This window comes from Temnothorax americanus, unplaced genomic scaffold (genome assembly GCF_048541705.1).
Source record: "Temnothorax americanus isolate GAGA-0224 unplaced genomic scaffold, ASM4854170v1 Scaffold26, whole genome shotgun sequence".
Lineage (NCBI taxonomy): Eukaryota > Metazoa > Arthropoda > Insecta > Hymenoptera > Formicidae > Temnothorax > Temnothorax americanus.
Window position 1 is genome coordinate 774114 of NW_027509401.1, and position 14977 is coordinate 789090.

Genomic DNA, 14977 nt, shown 5'->3' on the forward strand with positions numbered 1-14977 from the left:
TATTAATTATATAAAAATAATATAGCCCCTATTGATCTCGGAGACTCAAGAGTGGTGTGTGTGTGTGTGTGTGTGTTAACTTTTATCGTTCTTATTTCGTGACATATTGTACATATACATATATAAATTATCATGTCACATACGTATGTAATCATATTATAACTTTTGAAAAATTCAGGAAATATATTAATGCGTAATAGAGAATCATTGTTTATTTTCTCTATTTCGTATATTTTTTCGATTAATTGATACATAGCTTGTTGCTATACATATCTTGTGTCTTACATGTGTGAACCTCGCGCATTCAAGCGAAGATAAGATATACCTTCTAAAATCGAAGGAAAAAAAAACAATTTTATTCTGAAGAAAAAAAAAAGATATTTTATTAGAAGACTTTATTAAGTTTTATTCACATTAAAATATTTCTACATACTTTTTTGAGTATTTAAATGAAAGAGAGATGGGAGAGGAAAGGAGAAGAGGGGAAGAGAAAAAGAAAGAAATAGAAAAAGAGTGAGTGCTTCGAAAATAATGTATTTATCGCATCTGCTTTTTCATTTTCATAGAGCGTGGACTTTATATATCTGAAAACTCAAAAAAATCGCAAATATTAGTAATATATAAATATTTAATACTTTTGTAGTTAATAACACGTTGATTTTCGATTAAAATAATTTTGAAAAAAAGAGATACAAGTGTATCGCTTATATTTGTTGTAATGTCGTTCGAAATTTTCACAATCGTGTACTTTACCTGTATACATACTTACGAGTCCTCTATTGTAATCTCAAGTAATTTTAAGAGAAACCTTAGCGCGCGGATATAAATCTAGTTAAATCGTTGTATAAACCTTGTTGAACTGTTTAGCGACAGTGCACGTATTTTTACGCAGTAGACACGACGTAGGCGCAAGTACATCGCATTTTTCCTTTTCTCCTCATCAATCGTTTTCATCACCTCTTCCATTGCCTCCCCTCCTCACAGGGAGGGCTACAAGTGAAACATTACCAAATTGCCAATTAGAACGATACATATACTCTCTCTAATCGTAGTTTCATAGTTTATTTTTACTTCTGTATTGAAACGTTCCCGAGAAATATATATATATGTATATATCTTTTCCTATTTTATTTACGTCAGTTTGATTTTATTGACATTTCATATTACACTGTCCCTTTCGTTGAACAAAATACTAAAACGCGTGTATGTACCGCATGTTAGTATTGACTATTGATTTGATGTTTGTAATGTTTTATTTTTTAAGTCATCTTCAGAAAAACGTAATTTTGTAAATATTTAGTAAGTGTTTAATTATGCAATTATATATAAGAGACTTAAGAAACTTGATTAAAATTCTATTATATTTTGCCTCGAATAAAATTTTTATACTGTCATGAAAAGTTTATTAGACAGAGCATTTTCAAAACACGGACTATTTTCGTACGGCTTACGACTTCATCATTAAACTGTACTGAACATAAATATTGAAAAATGGATGAGCTAAGTATCCCAGGCAATCCCCCATGAATACCTTGTAACGGGATCGGCGCTAAAGGCCCTTGAAAGGTCCGGCCGCACTTAACGATGATTTGAATCGAAGACACATCTGAAACATAAGCAGTCTCGTACAATCTTGTCATGTTCAAGATCATGCCGTGAACCATTCACAACAGCATCGATATTCAGTTTTTAATTTCAAATAAGCAACCAAATTTTGAGTTTGATTTTAAGAGATCGTAACAAGTATAAGAAAGTCAGCAATGCCATCCTCGCAGAGAGCAATAAGACTCTTATTTAACATATATTGCAACATGTAACATTTCAATAATTGGTATATTATTTCGCATATAATACCTTGACGACCACCTTTATCTTAAAATTTTACATCGTAGTGCAAATATATACATTTTTACATATGTCATTATAGAAACGTAAGATAAGCATTCCTTTTCATTGTTGTACACAAGACTATGCGTTTATATATATACGTTTGGTAAACTATTAAATATATTTATCGGCTGGGGTATATAAAACGTGTATATGCACATGTGCGTATGTGTGTGTGTCTGTGTAATATATTTATTATATGTATATAATAGGGTGTCCCATTTGAAACATTACAATCGAATAACTCATAAAGGGATTAATGAAAAAATATTTCAGATGAGAGTTGTAGGGTTCGAAGAGGCTAACAGACGATCTTATTAAATTTTTGGTCTGGGGCCCGTGTTGGGCCTGTCAAATTTTTTAAATGAAAAATTGTCGGTGGGAAAAGTGGTACAGGACTTTTCGACTTGATTTGGTCTCAAGCATACAGCACTTTTCCGTCCGGCAAGCAATTGTCGAGATATCGTAAGCTAAATATTGAAAAAATTACCAAGTTTTCTTTGAAAAAAATATCTTAAAAAATATTAAGCAAATGAAAAAAAAGTTTCAGACAAAAGTTGTTCAAATTAATTAGTAGAAAACGATAATACAATAAAAAAAATAGGGTTTCTAATAAAAATTTAATAAGACGTCTATTGGCCTTTTTCGAGCCCTACAACTTTCATCTGACATTTTGTCATCAACCCTCTCCTTTGTAAGTTATTAGACCATACTGTTTCAAATCTGTACATATATATGCACACACCCGTATATGTATATGTGTATATGTATACACGTTCATCTATCTCTATGGGTGCGTTCCACTTCGCTCTCCTAACGCTCTTGGAACGCATTTCATCCTTGTTATTTGTCAAATGTTAAACAAGCAAGAATGATGCTCACGAGCGTTGCGAGCGCCCAAGTAGAACGCTCTTAAAATTTCAAAGATAGATATAAAGAAAGAACCGAGGCAGAGAGAGAACTAGAAAAAGAGAGAAAAATACAAATACTATAAGAAATACTTAGACTGAATATATTGATTCATGATTTAAGATTGAAAAGACAAAATGCAGATTATTCTTCTCATTGTATTAAGCATGTGTCGTTTTATTTCAATATAACTGACCTATTCGCTATACAATTTATCTTCCACGTAAAACAGGTTTCTTTGCCACTAAGGCTTCTCTAATGCTGTATGTGCACGTATGCTCGCTGATGAGATACTCTAAAATGGATCGAACAATGTGTGATCCACAAGGGACTTACAGTTCTTTATATATACGAATCCTTCTCGCTTTGTGGGAATACGTAACGTACAATTTCACATGAACGCACGATCTATAATCAATTTATGAAGGATGCTATTTATAAGGACGTTTTGTTCTTTAAAGTAGGAGAATTGGAAAAAGGAAAGCGATATCAGTTCATGCTGAAAGAGGCGGTCGTTGCTTTCTTTTTATCCTCATTTTTCTTATTAAATAACATAACTGTAGGAATCGACAGGTTTAATTTTAAACAGGAAAATCGGCATCTATATAACTCGAATTATTTCCAGATACGCGTTACAACAGGGACTAATCTATATTAAAGACATAATCTATATATAATGGTGAAATTTATTCGTTATTGTATTCACAATTATTATATCGAGTATAAAAATATTATACTCTCGATCCATCTAACAATAATTACACGCAATTAAATAATATTTATTTGGATTTGTACAGTACTTTCCGTAGGATACGGTTTTGTGCAACAATACATTTGCTATATTTTTCCTTTGTTTTGCAAAATTCTTATATTATACGAAACAACTTGGACAATTTTTTGCACCGCCTCTTCCTGCCAAATAAAAAAGAAAGAAAAAAAAGAAGGAATACGGATATTCTATATGGAAAAAAAAAAGAAAAAAAAACCTCGAGAGTATTGAGATGAAGGAGAAGGAACGAGAATGAGAGAAAGAGATAGAGAAATAGAGAGACATACCGCGCTTTTCTACCACAAGTGACGTTTAACATTAATAGAAAGGATTGTTAACGGCATCATTTTACAAAGTTACGTCAGTGAATTTTTCGAAGCTAAAGGACCCCAGACAGGGTTACCTATATCTTTTCTTGTATAAAGGGATGCGCCAGAGCATGATTCACAGTGATTCTCTTCCCTGCGTCCAACATCAATGTTCGTTCCAGTAAATCCTTGAGTTGTCCAACTTTGCGATTTTGTTCCGGTGGTAAAGAATTTCCACCGAGTTCTGCGCTGAGATCGCGAGTCGCTGGTAATGTTGACATTACGACGATTTTTTCCTGGAAAGCACATTAATCAGCAAATACTCTGCGGTAATCCCCCCCCCCCGTAAATGCAACACAAGAGCATTACGGATGGCGTTATTAACTGACATATTATATTTCTTCTGTACCGCATTGTGACATGTAGAAAGTAACATTACTTACAGCGCAGCGTTGCGTGACTAAGGCCGGTATTCATAGTAGGATCTTATATTTAAGACCGTCTTAATTACGATCTTAAAGTGTTATGAACCAATCACAGAGCCATATTAGCATCTTAAGTCTTGAAATAAGATCCGACTGATCCAACTATGAATACGGGCCTAAGACTTTATTGTGGAAAATAATTAAGTAATTAAATATAAACTCACCCGTTCCGTAACTTTATCAACCTCGTGATACAGAAAATTGCAGTTGCTGTCAAAATGCTGATCCTTGAATGATCCTTTTCTAATTAGCTTGTTTGGCATTTTGCCTTTTAGATCCATGAAGTACTTTAACATTTGGTTATTCGTTTTTCCCGAAAACATGATTTTTCCCGTGTATAGTTCGTATATGGTACATCCCACGGACCACATATCAATACCAAAATCATATGGTATACCAAGAACTAGAAAATAACGATGTTACCTTCGATTCCAAACATCTCAGATACACGTTCTATCGCTTTTTCGAAGTCGAGAATGCTTAAACTGATTTATAACACACATATCGTAATATTTTTTTCGATTTTGAATGAAATAATATATGTTATAATAATATTCAATATTATGTCTCCAAGTTTTTCATTGCTAAATATTTGCAATTGCACATATGCGTATACATTTATAGATGAGAGCGCGCGCACATACATATCGTTGCAATCGTAACTACCTATTTTGATTTAAGTACAGCGCGAAACGAAGAAGCCTAAGCTAATATTTGAAAAATTGCTGTACGTGTTGATCGCCTGTCAGGCATTGCAAAATATAAACCATCAGTCGAAGATTAATAATGCTAACGTATGTAACGTATCATTAATTAAAGAATGTTACATGTTTGATATCTGCATCAACAATCGTGGTAAGCGACGTTGCTTTCCGAATGCACATGGAACAAAATTGTGTATAATATATATATATATATATATATATATATATATATATATATATACATATATATATATGAATATTATCACTCGCTCTTTCTCTCTCTTTTATATATATATTGAGAGTGAGTGAGTGAAAGAGAGAGAAAGAGAAAGAGCGAGTGATAATAACCAGATTCCATAACAAAATAAAATACTTACTAATTTCGGGCGCACGATAAAATCTTGAAACTAAATATGGTGTTATTTCATTTTCGTGGACGTGCGATGCGGAACCAAAATCACAGAGTTTCAGCACTAGTTTGCTTTCACTGACTAGAATATTATCCGGTTTGATGTCAGCATGTAGAATATTCGCACGTTTTAATAACTTTAGTGCTAGAAAAAGTTGCTGCGTATACGACCTTACCGCTTTAACGTGTAAGCCAACGTCTTTGCCATACTTCTTTAAAACCTGCAATTTCCCAACAAACATGATTGTCGCAATACTATTAAAATCATTTTAAATCGAAAATCTTATTTACGATAAACACTTGTACGTACTTCTCTTAAATTCATAGCTAAAGGTTCGAAAACCATACACAAATGATTTTTGTGAAAGAAATGCCTGAATAGACGCAAGCAGTGAAATCTATCCTCTGGATCAGCGTCGTTCAGCTTTCTAAGAATTTCTAGCTCCTTTAAACCAGTTCTATGCCTGTAAGAATGAAAAGGGTAACAGTATTATGTACTACGATGGATTTAAAAAATCACGAAAGGTTAATGCTTACATTATTTCATTGTTTCTTATAATCTTCACAGCTACGTCCAAATTTCCTCTAGCGCTGTCTCTTGCTCTCACTACGTTACTAAATACTCCTTGTCCCGTATATCCATAGACTATGTATCGCGCATCTAACGTTTCTCCAACGCGCACTCTGAGAATCAGATTACGTCGTTATTATCAGTTCTCAAGCTTTTTAATATGACTTTTAAATTAAAACAATGACACGAGATGAACAAGTATGTAACTCACCGATAATATCCTTCGGCGTCGTCCCAATTATCTGTTAAACTAGGATTGTCAGGTCCTCCTTGACGTTTTCCTTCAAGCGTAGGGCTCTGGATAATAAGAAATCAGACAATAAATAATAAGAATTGCCAGTGATAAAAGAACAAAATAAATATATAAATAAGGAGAAGTCAAATAAAAGAAAACATACATTAAAATCTCCGATATTATCTGCTTCCGCAAACATGTCCCATTCATTGGATTTTTTTGAAGTTTGCTTTTCTTCCTGTTTAAACCTTTCAGATGTCTTGATATTCCCCGTTTTGTCAGACTCATTTAACGACGTATCCTCGAATCTAGACTTTCTCTTTTTGGCTGGAGGCGGAGACTCTAGTTTCTCTGTGGGCAGTGGTGGAGTATGGCTCTCCAAAACGGATTCATTGTTATGGGATGGCATCTCTACAGATTTTTGTGATATATTAGATTGGCTTTCTGGAGAACCCGCGACATTGATGTCGGCAGACATATTTGAATCTTCATTTGGTCCACTTAGTCTCTGAAGAGAGAAAAAGGTGTTGTATATACATGTATACATGTTTATACATGATAGACTACGACGAGGATATATTACTTACTTTGAGCAATTCTTCTCTTTGTTTTCGTCGACGTTCTATAATAGCTTCTTCATCTTCTTCTTCCTCGATATCGATATCTTTGATGTCCTCTTCGCTCGAGCTATCCGAACGTTCTACCTTGAGACCTTCCGATAAAGAATCCTTATACTTATCGCTGCGTTCTCGCTTGCTATTTCTCTCTCTATCCTTCTCGCGATCCCTAACATGATCCCTGACTTGTTGCTTGTCTCGATCTCTGCGACTTCGAGAAGGAGACCTGGACCTCTTATATCGATCGTTTCGTTCCCTTTCCGATCTGGTTCGAGTAGGACTACGTGATCTTCTTGCAGTACTGCGAGACCGATCTTCAATTCGATGGTCGTGGTACCGGGCGTCTCGTCGATCGCGACTATCATCACGTCGATCTCTATTTCCATATCGATCTTTGCTTTTACTATCCCTCTTGTCGCGACTAGCATGACGGCAAGGCTCTCTGCTCGATAATCTGTCACGACTGCGTCGATCGTGACTAACGTGACGATCTCGGCTGTCTTGGCGTTCGCGACTTTCCAGCCTGTCGCGGCTCTTGCTATCTGAATTTTTCGCCTCGTTGTTATTCTGAGTTTTTGAACCATGACGGATGGGCTGCTCTCGTTTTCGGTTCTCTTCTCTGTATATATACACATATAAATTATTAATATATTAATAACTATATCTTTCAATAAATGACATTAAATAACGAACGAGACAAGCAATAATACGAATTATAATTTTCATCGCTTACCGTCTGTCTGATTCTCTTTTCCGTGTCTCGTCTCTTCTCGATAAATCTTTACGTCTCTGTTGATCATCGTCTGCTTTTCTATTGGATTCGTCTTTTCTCGTATCTTCTTTCTGCCTTTCGTTAGTTTTTCGTGAAGATCTGTCGTCTCTTCGAGTTTCTTCTCTTTTCCCTTCCTCTCTAAGGCGGACTTTCTCGTCTCTTTTCCTATCAAAATCTCTTCTCTTATCTTTGTGTTGTTCGCGGGTTTTTCTGTCTCTAGTCATATCAACTATAACACGTCTTTCGGTTTTTAACACTTTCTTACGTTCTCTACTGCCTGATTTACTTCTACCTCGTTTCTTTGGTGGTACATCATCAGTATCGCTATCATCTTCTACGAGTATCACATCAGGTGTCTCTATTGTTGTTTTTGTTTCTTCTTCTTCTTCCTCCTCTCCTTGCAACTCCTTGGTCTCACCCTTCTCGGATTCATCCGAGAGATATTGTACTAAACACGCTTGCAATCGTTCCTATACATACAAATGCAACTATGATAAAGATTCAGATACTCACGTGAGATGCCTCACAATCTCAACATAATCTCAATACAATCTTACAATAATTGAATTATGTACTAAACGCACATTCTGCGATACATGTAAAAATGATAATATACATTAGTAAACATCCTATAGCATATTTTGCAGCAAAAGGCAAGCACTTTTTTCAATTTGTTACAACTTGGAAAATTAAACATAACTATGTGCGTGTGTGTGTGTACACATATATAGTTCATGTTTAATTTTCATATATATATATATATATATTTTTCTCTCACTTTAGAGTCAACGTTATGTCAGCTCTCTCTTAAAATACTTTATACATAATTAAGAACTAGTTAAAGACTATATAATATACATAGTGCATATAACATATTATTACTTCGATTAATCCGAAACACATGTTTGCCTACCTTTTGTTTCATTAATTCTTCAAGATCAATGTCATCTTCTATGATGGTACAATCTACCTCATCGGAATCAAGATCAACCAATTTTTCATCTTCACTTTCTTCCGTAGAAACAACCTCCAATACGGAGGAAGTTTTTGTTTTCCCATTCATACCAATTCCTTTATGTACCACATTGGAGATCACGTTCTCTTCCATGGTACCGTTCTCCATATTTCTATCTTTTTTCTGTCTCTTGTGTTTCTTGTGTTTCCGTCTATATATATAAGAAGGTATTTATTTACAAATTTAAATTTCGATTTCAATGCATTTATCGCATTAATGCACATATATGATTGCTAGTTTACAAGTTATATTACCTTTCTTGCTTATCCAATCGTTCGTCGTCTTTTTCAATTAATTTTTCCTTCTTATGCTTATGATGCTTATGTTTTCGCTTCTTTTTCTTCCTTTGATCAATCACTCCATCTGCATCAGAATCTAATTCCAAGGGTTCTTGCTTACATTCAGCACCCTCCAAATCTGACGTGCTACAATTATACATATATCGAAATAAGTATCTTGATGAAACAATTGTTCATAAAAAGATTGGAAGGAGAATGTTGATTCTTTTCCATTCTTTCAACAAATCGAGGACAAATCTCTCTCCCTCTCTCTGTTGATAATGTAATATTATAACGTGAGTTCTCGTCTGCATACACTTACCCCATGATAAAGTTTAGTAAATAATTAATAGATAAAACATAAAATCACTACACACGGCAATTCCAATGATCTAAATGATTACAACGATCACAATCAGCTACCGATCCGTAGCGAACGCACAAATACACGAATCTCTCTCAGTGAGACGCCATTTTGCAAGTTCTGTCGCTATATCTACATACAGAGAGAGAGAAAAGCTTGAGAGTAGCATCACGTAGGCATGCCCGCTGTGCCCGCATGCGCCCGCCGCCCGCGTTTGGTTGGAGAATTCGTCCACTGGCGCCACTATGTGCACAAAAGGTGTACCTGGGTGTACCTTGAACTACGTGGACATCGGCGTTCGGCGTACACCGCGTACACTACCGCCAGGTGCCAGTCCATTTTCGAAATTGGTACTACGTAGCCGAACCGACACTGTCGATAAAACATCATTCTGGTGCGCGTCCGCGCTACACTACATATTAGCGCGGATGCGCATTGCGCACTAAAATGATGTTTTCCGACCCAGTGTCGGGATCGGAAAAGTAGCGAACGCGGAACGGAGCGAACCTAACCTAACCTTCGTGACAGGTGACAGAAAATGACAGAAAATTGTCAACAAATAACAATATCAAGCGTCATGTGTGTGTGTTATGGTCCTCTTTAAATTATACAATATCGCATTGGATTGTACCATATATTACGGTCTGAAGAGCATCGACAATTTGTCCCGCAAGAAGCCTGAAAGAATATCTGAAGACTATCTTTTTTACCCGTTCAACGTTGCCGAGAATTCCAACGCGGCAGGCGGCTAAAACTATCGCTGGTTATTTGTCGCACGGTTGTACCAGCAGAAAGATAAACAATTAAAGGTAAACTGTGCATTGAGCGTTCTCTCAGCCGTAGTCTGTGACTATCGTTCACGTACTTGTCATTGTTCGATATCATACCTATTCGCAAACCAAAGGAGTTCTAGAAATATGCTTCTTAACTCTTCTGTTTTTTTTTGCAGAGAAAAAGGTTAATGTACAATACAGCTATAAGGTCAAAACTGCCAAATGCGGATGACATTCGTGACCGACCACTTATTAGGCTACGAGTTCACTGGAATCTATAGCAAGCGATACAGCTGTCATCTGTTAAGCTTATTTGATGCTCCGGTGTTTAAGCAGTGCTTAGATGAAAATATGTAAAAATTAAAAAGACCTTAGAACGAGAAGTGCGATTCTGCGACGCATTGATTATTCGGACAAATTATGACAGGTGACAGAGGGGAAGAACCTAGGCAGGTCTGCCAAGCCGTCAAGCCTAATATCCATGTATATAGGACACATAGGTAATTGAAAACCTGTCCTATGTTCTTTTCATACATTTGACAAGACTTTGAATGTTTTCTTCGTGTTTCAGAGCAAAATTCTTGGAAATTACGAGACGGTCTGTCGAAAGAACCCTGCAAACTTTGGGCGGAGAACCAGATAAAGCAACGAGCGAAATTTACTGGAAATACTCTGGAATAACTCCCAGGCAAGGAGGAAAAAGCGACGAAGCACATCCTCCTATTCACCCTACAAAATATACCGACAATTTGCAAGGTCCGTTCCTACAGTTTGTTCTTATTCATTGTTAAATTGACTGCGTTAATCAGTCGCGGCTTGTCAACGGGAAACGAAGCGAAGGTCTACGAATTTGTGGTACGGCATTTTCTGGCTTGTCCGTCGAAGAACGCGGAAGGCCGGGAAACAACGGTGGAAATCAATATAGCGAGAGAAAGATTCACGGCTAAGTTTCGAAATCATGGCGAAGTATTATCTTGACGCGTATATATAGGTATATATATATGTATACGATAAATGGAACAGCAAGCAAATTCACTCTTATGAGCAGAGACAAGTTTTCCGACCGACCAGCATTGATATGGTGGAAGAGAAAACTTCGACACCGAATTTATTAACCGAGATCGAGTTGGTCGCACTGATGGACAAGCACGGCATGGGTACGGACGCTACTCACGCTGAACATATCGATACCAATCAAATCCAGGCAATATCGTATGGTGGGTTTAACGGACACTCAACATTTCGTGCCGGGCAAATTTGGACGTGGCCCGGTCATGGGTTACGACAATATGGGTTTCCAATTGTCCAAGCCGCATTTTCCTGCGCGCGGAGTTAGAAAAAGCTTTACGGCTGTAAGCCAATTAGCAACTCAATGTATCGTAGTATTATTAAACAATCTCTTATTCTATACATTACAAAGGGATATTTATAAATCTGCTTCTATCATATGGTTTTGTTATCATAGGATATGGCAGCGTAAAAAAAACCTGAATAATGTGTTGCAAAATCAAGTTAACAAATATATCGCCAAGTATTCAAAGTGGCGATAGAACGCGCTAATCTGATAGACGACTCTTTAGCACACTATCTCGACGAGAGATCTATTCAAACTGAGCAAGTACCGCTTGCTTAAGAGAGTGACGTCGCTGTATTCCAAAATGCGCCTCTAACATGGTTCTGAAAGAGAGACGACAGGGCGGAGGAAAATAGTAACAGTTAGAAAAGAGAGATAAGTAACCAAATAAAGGTAAGTGGAAACTGCATATAAATCTTCGTGATTTGTCACTTGCACAAGTCGCTTTGGATAATTTGGACATTTGTAATTTCAGGACATCTATTTTACAAATGCGCTAAACCGCAAAGCGGTTGCAATTTTTTTTCGTGGGTATCCGACAGCGCCGAACCTGAAGATAACGCAGCGAACGAGCATTCAAGTTGGAAGTATCCAATCTGAACGGAAACAACGATGGTTCTGGTCCCTTCTCTCACATTAGCACTTCTAACAACGATTGGGGAAACCCATCCACAAATGATGTTATATGCCAGTCCGCTCAAAAGTGAGTAAATTCTTCGATCGGAGAGAGCGATAAACTTTCTCGGCTAAACTCAATTGATGTCAATAATTAATGAGTCGAAGTCTTACAATTAGTTAAATATCGCCGGTTAACAGCTATGTCCGTAACGCGTGTAAAAATATTTTCCTTCGTGTTTTTCTTTAGGCTGATGGTTTATAAGGACGACTCCAATAAAGGACGGCAGTTTTACAGGTGTCTCAAAGGTATGAACTCCACCTGTAAGTTCTTCAAGTGGGCAGACGAGGATGACGCTGGTAGTCGCGAGAACACGGACTGGAACAATTCTACTGCGAGAGGAAGAGGGAATAGAGCACTAAGCAGAATCTCTCAAAAAGGCAATGCTCCCAAGAGGCTCAGACTTACCGGGGGCAAGAGAAAGTGCGGAACGTGCGGAAGAGAAGGTAAGGTAAAGACTTTTCTTTTGTTTGTTTGTTTGTTTGTTTGTTATATTCTCTCTTTTTCTATCTCTACTATTTTCTTTTACTTAAAAAAAAATAGTAACATTTTTACCGTTCTCAGTTATGTCTATCGATCTATTATATTGTACATACATATTATATATATTTGTTTACATTTTCCACTGTTCTTTCACAGGTCACACGAAGAACAGACGCCCATCAAATGGGACGAACAAGATTGACAAGTGAATTTTTACAGTATTATAAATAATGTACAGTTTGTAACACGACTTTTATCTGTAAGACTGGAATTCTGCCTCATCGAAGTGACAATTTTCACAAGCGTTGAGACGTTTAAAGGAAATGGTTCGATAATCAATTAACGTTGTTCAATAGTTACCGCTTATGTCTTAGACACGCAATTAACAAATGTTTAATAAATTAAACGACATTATTGGTCTGCTGTAATATTGATAAACTTATTACTACATATATACTTTTCGTTTCAGACATTAACCGTCTAACTTTTTGAAAGATACAATATAAAAGAAAATTACCGTGTCTAAAAGTATGTCAAACTTTAGCTTTAACAGGTTCTCTTCCTCCAGTCGTCTCACTTCCTTCTTTAACTTCTCGTTCTCTTTGAAAGTACCTCCTGCCTTACTAGATTCTAAAATAAAATTGTCCTTTTTTTCATATTTGGGAAAGAGAGTGTAAAGGTCTCTGCGCGTTAAGTGGAACTTAATTCTGAACCTGAAATCCACAGGCCAGCTCAGAAACACAGCTTCCCGATCTCCAAGGCAAAGACGTACAGGTCCTATTTCTGGCCCAAGTTCCTTCTCTATTAGTTTATCAGGGTTTAAATTTTTGTCAGGAAAACGGATCCTTTTCTAGTCGGCGTCTTCTTGGGGGAAAACTTAATTGTTAGAACAAGGCATCGCGCGTCACGCTCTCGTATGTATAAATACTATAAGAGCGTTCCTCCAGAGCTGTTGAGGACGTGGATAACTTGAAAATCAGGTAGTGGGAATACGCACACAAAGGGATGGTACGTATTATATTATATATGAGCAGCATTATGTAAAAACAAATATTTTGATAATTAAAAATAAAATCTTATTAATAATTTCCGTGCGTATATAAGCAATATATTGGTTTTCGAAAAGTTACATTTAATAAACGTATAACATTTTTTTTAGTAGGTTTTTAGTACCTAGGTTTAGTAGGCATTTTTTATTCGTTTACGGTAAATAGGGAAACCTGAAAAAGAACATTACTTAAAAAGAGCAAAAAATTAAAAACTAAAAAAATATAATATTATATCTCGCACGATAAAAGAATATAAAAAGTTCGAACCAGAAAATCTTTTAAATATTTTTGCTTACGCGTTTGAGACGGACATCGATGATTTATAAATTTCGCAAGATTTATTCGGCCGAAAATGTATCGCGCGAATATTCGATAAAATATAACTACAATTTTCAATATTGAAATATTGCGGATATCAACCTACAATTTCAACATGCATATTTAATTTGCGAAAGAGCGATCGCTGTATATGGTATAAGGCAAACGTATAGCGTTTATTGCTGGAATAAAAAATTTATAAACGCGAATATAAGAACGAGACGCGTAGCGATTGGTAGTGACGCCGCTCTTTTCACGTGAATTTAAGTTGACCGCGCGGGAGACGAAGCGCCTCCGCCATATTGATGACGTTGTTTTTCCGTTTTTCCAGTTCCAGAACGCGGCTATCGATCGGTCTTCAAGTGGCGTCGCGAGTTGTTTAATTTAATTGGTAAGAGTAAGATCTTTATTAATGCTTTATCTTGCATTATGTAAGTCAGCGCTCGGCGGGTACGGTATACTTATTCGGTCGAAAGCGCGTCGCGTTGGCAATCGCGAAAGTGACGATCGTATTTTCCAATGTCGCGAATATCGCGGATATATCTGCCAAATTTATATGCCATATATCGACGACGGTTTCCTTCCATTTCCAGATCGCGACACGGGCACGATTTGAGACGGTTCGGCTGTGTGGGGAACGAGTGGCGTCGCGAGTCGCGAGAGTTGTTTAATTGCGGTAAGCGTATAACCTTACGTAAAAATACGTATTTCGCGATACTTAAATTATTGTTCGGCCGAATGCGCGTCGCGCGGGCAGTCGCGAAAGTGACGATCGTATTTTCCAATGTCGCGAATGTCGTCTCGATATACTCCTCAATTACTGATTATATTAGGAGTTAATTATTCGCCAGGCTAATGATCACTGCGCGTTCGCGGTATATACACCAGATACCACCGAGACAGAACGTAGAATTACAGCCAGTAGCGTTTACGTTGATCTCTTACCGTTCGTTGAAAAGTTTTCGGTATTTTTGAACCGGCCGCGGCCGCGCGCGGCGCGC

The 14977-nt window shown here is 36.8% G+C and overlaps 1 protein-coding gene and 1 pseudogene across 7 annotated transcripts; one reads left to right on the top strand and one right to left on the bottom strand.

Annotated features, from left to right (window-relative positions):
- Positions 1 to 391: 391 nt before the first annotated feature.
- Prp4k (Pre-mRNA processing factor 4 kinase) lies at positions 392 to 9468 on the bottom strand. 6 transcript variants are annotated; one of them, XM_077409289.1, is made up of 15 exons: positions 9282 to 9467; positions 8936 to 9106; positions 8580 to 8832; positions 7959 to 8136; positions 7628 to 7895; positions 6865 to 7513; positions 6441 to 6785; positions 6254 to 6339; positions 6009 to 6155; positions 5782 to 5935; positions 5440 to 5692; positions 4523 to 4761; positions 3969 to 4169; positions 1532 to 1606; positions 896 to 990 (listed from the first exon to the last, which is right to left on the bottom strand). In XM_077409289.1, the coding sequence occupies exons 1-13, from the start codon at positions 9284 to 9286 to the stop codon at positions 3969 to 3971; spliced, it is 2949 nt and encodes a 982-aa protein (XP_077265415.1). In that variant the 5' UTR covers positions 9287 to 9467; the 3' UTR covers positions 896 to 990; positions 1532 to 1606. The 6 variants fall into 6 exon arrangements, with proteins under 6 accessions (XP_077265416.1, XP_077265415.1, XP_077265414.1 ...); XM_077409288.1 differs by having other exon boundaries at positions 7628 to 8136; positions 9282 to 9466; XM_077409290.1 differs by lacking the exons at positions 3969 to 4169; positions 4523 to 4761 and having other exon boundaries at positions 392 to 990; positions 7628 to 8136; positions 9282 to 9468.
- Positions 9469 to 10777: 1309 nt separating this feature from the next.
- LOC143899320 (DNA topoisomerase 3-alpha-like) lies at positions 10778 to 14652 on the top strand (annotated as a pseudogene). The gene is made up of 6 exons (XR_013257449.1): positions 10778 to 11448; positions 11562 to 11798; positions 11926 to 12153; positions 12316 to 12572; positions 12766 to 14367; positions 14570 to 14652. The product of XR_013257449.1 is annotated as a DNA topoisomerase 3-alpha-like (transcript).
- Positions 14653 to 14977: the final 325 nt, after the last annotated feature.

Coding starts and splice junctions, on each gene's coding strand:
- Prp4k (XM_077409288.1), bottom strand. Junction 6,156..6,253: donor GACGCCGAAGGATATTATCG/GTGAGTTACATA, acceptor TCTGATTCTCAG/AGTGCGCGTTGGAGAAACGT. Junction 5,936..6,008: donor ATAAGAAACAATGAAATAAT/GTAAGCATTAAC, acceptor TCATTCTTACAG/GCATAGAACTGGTTTAAAGG.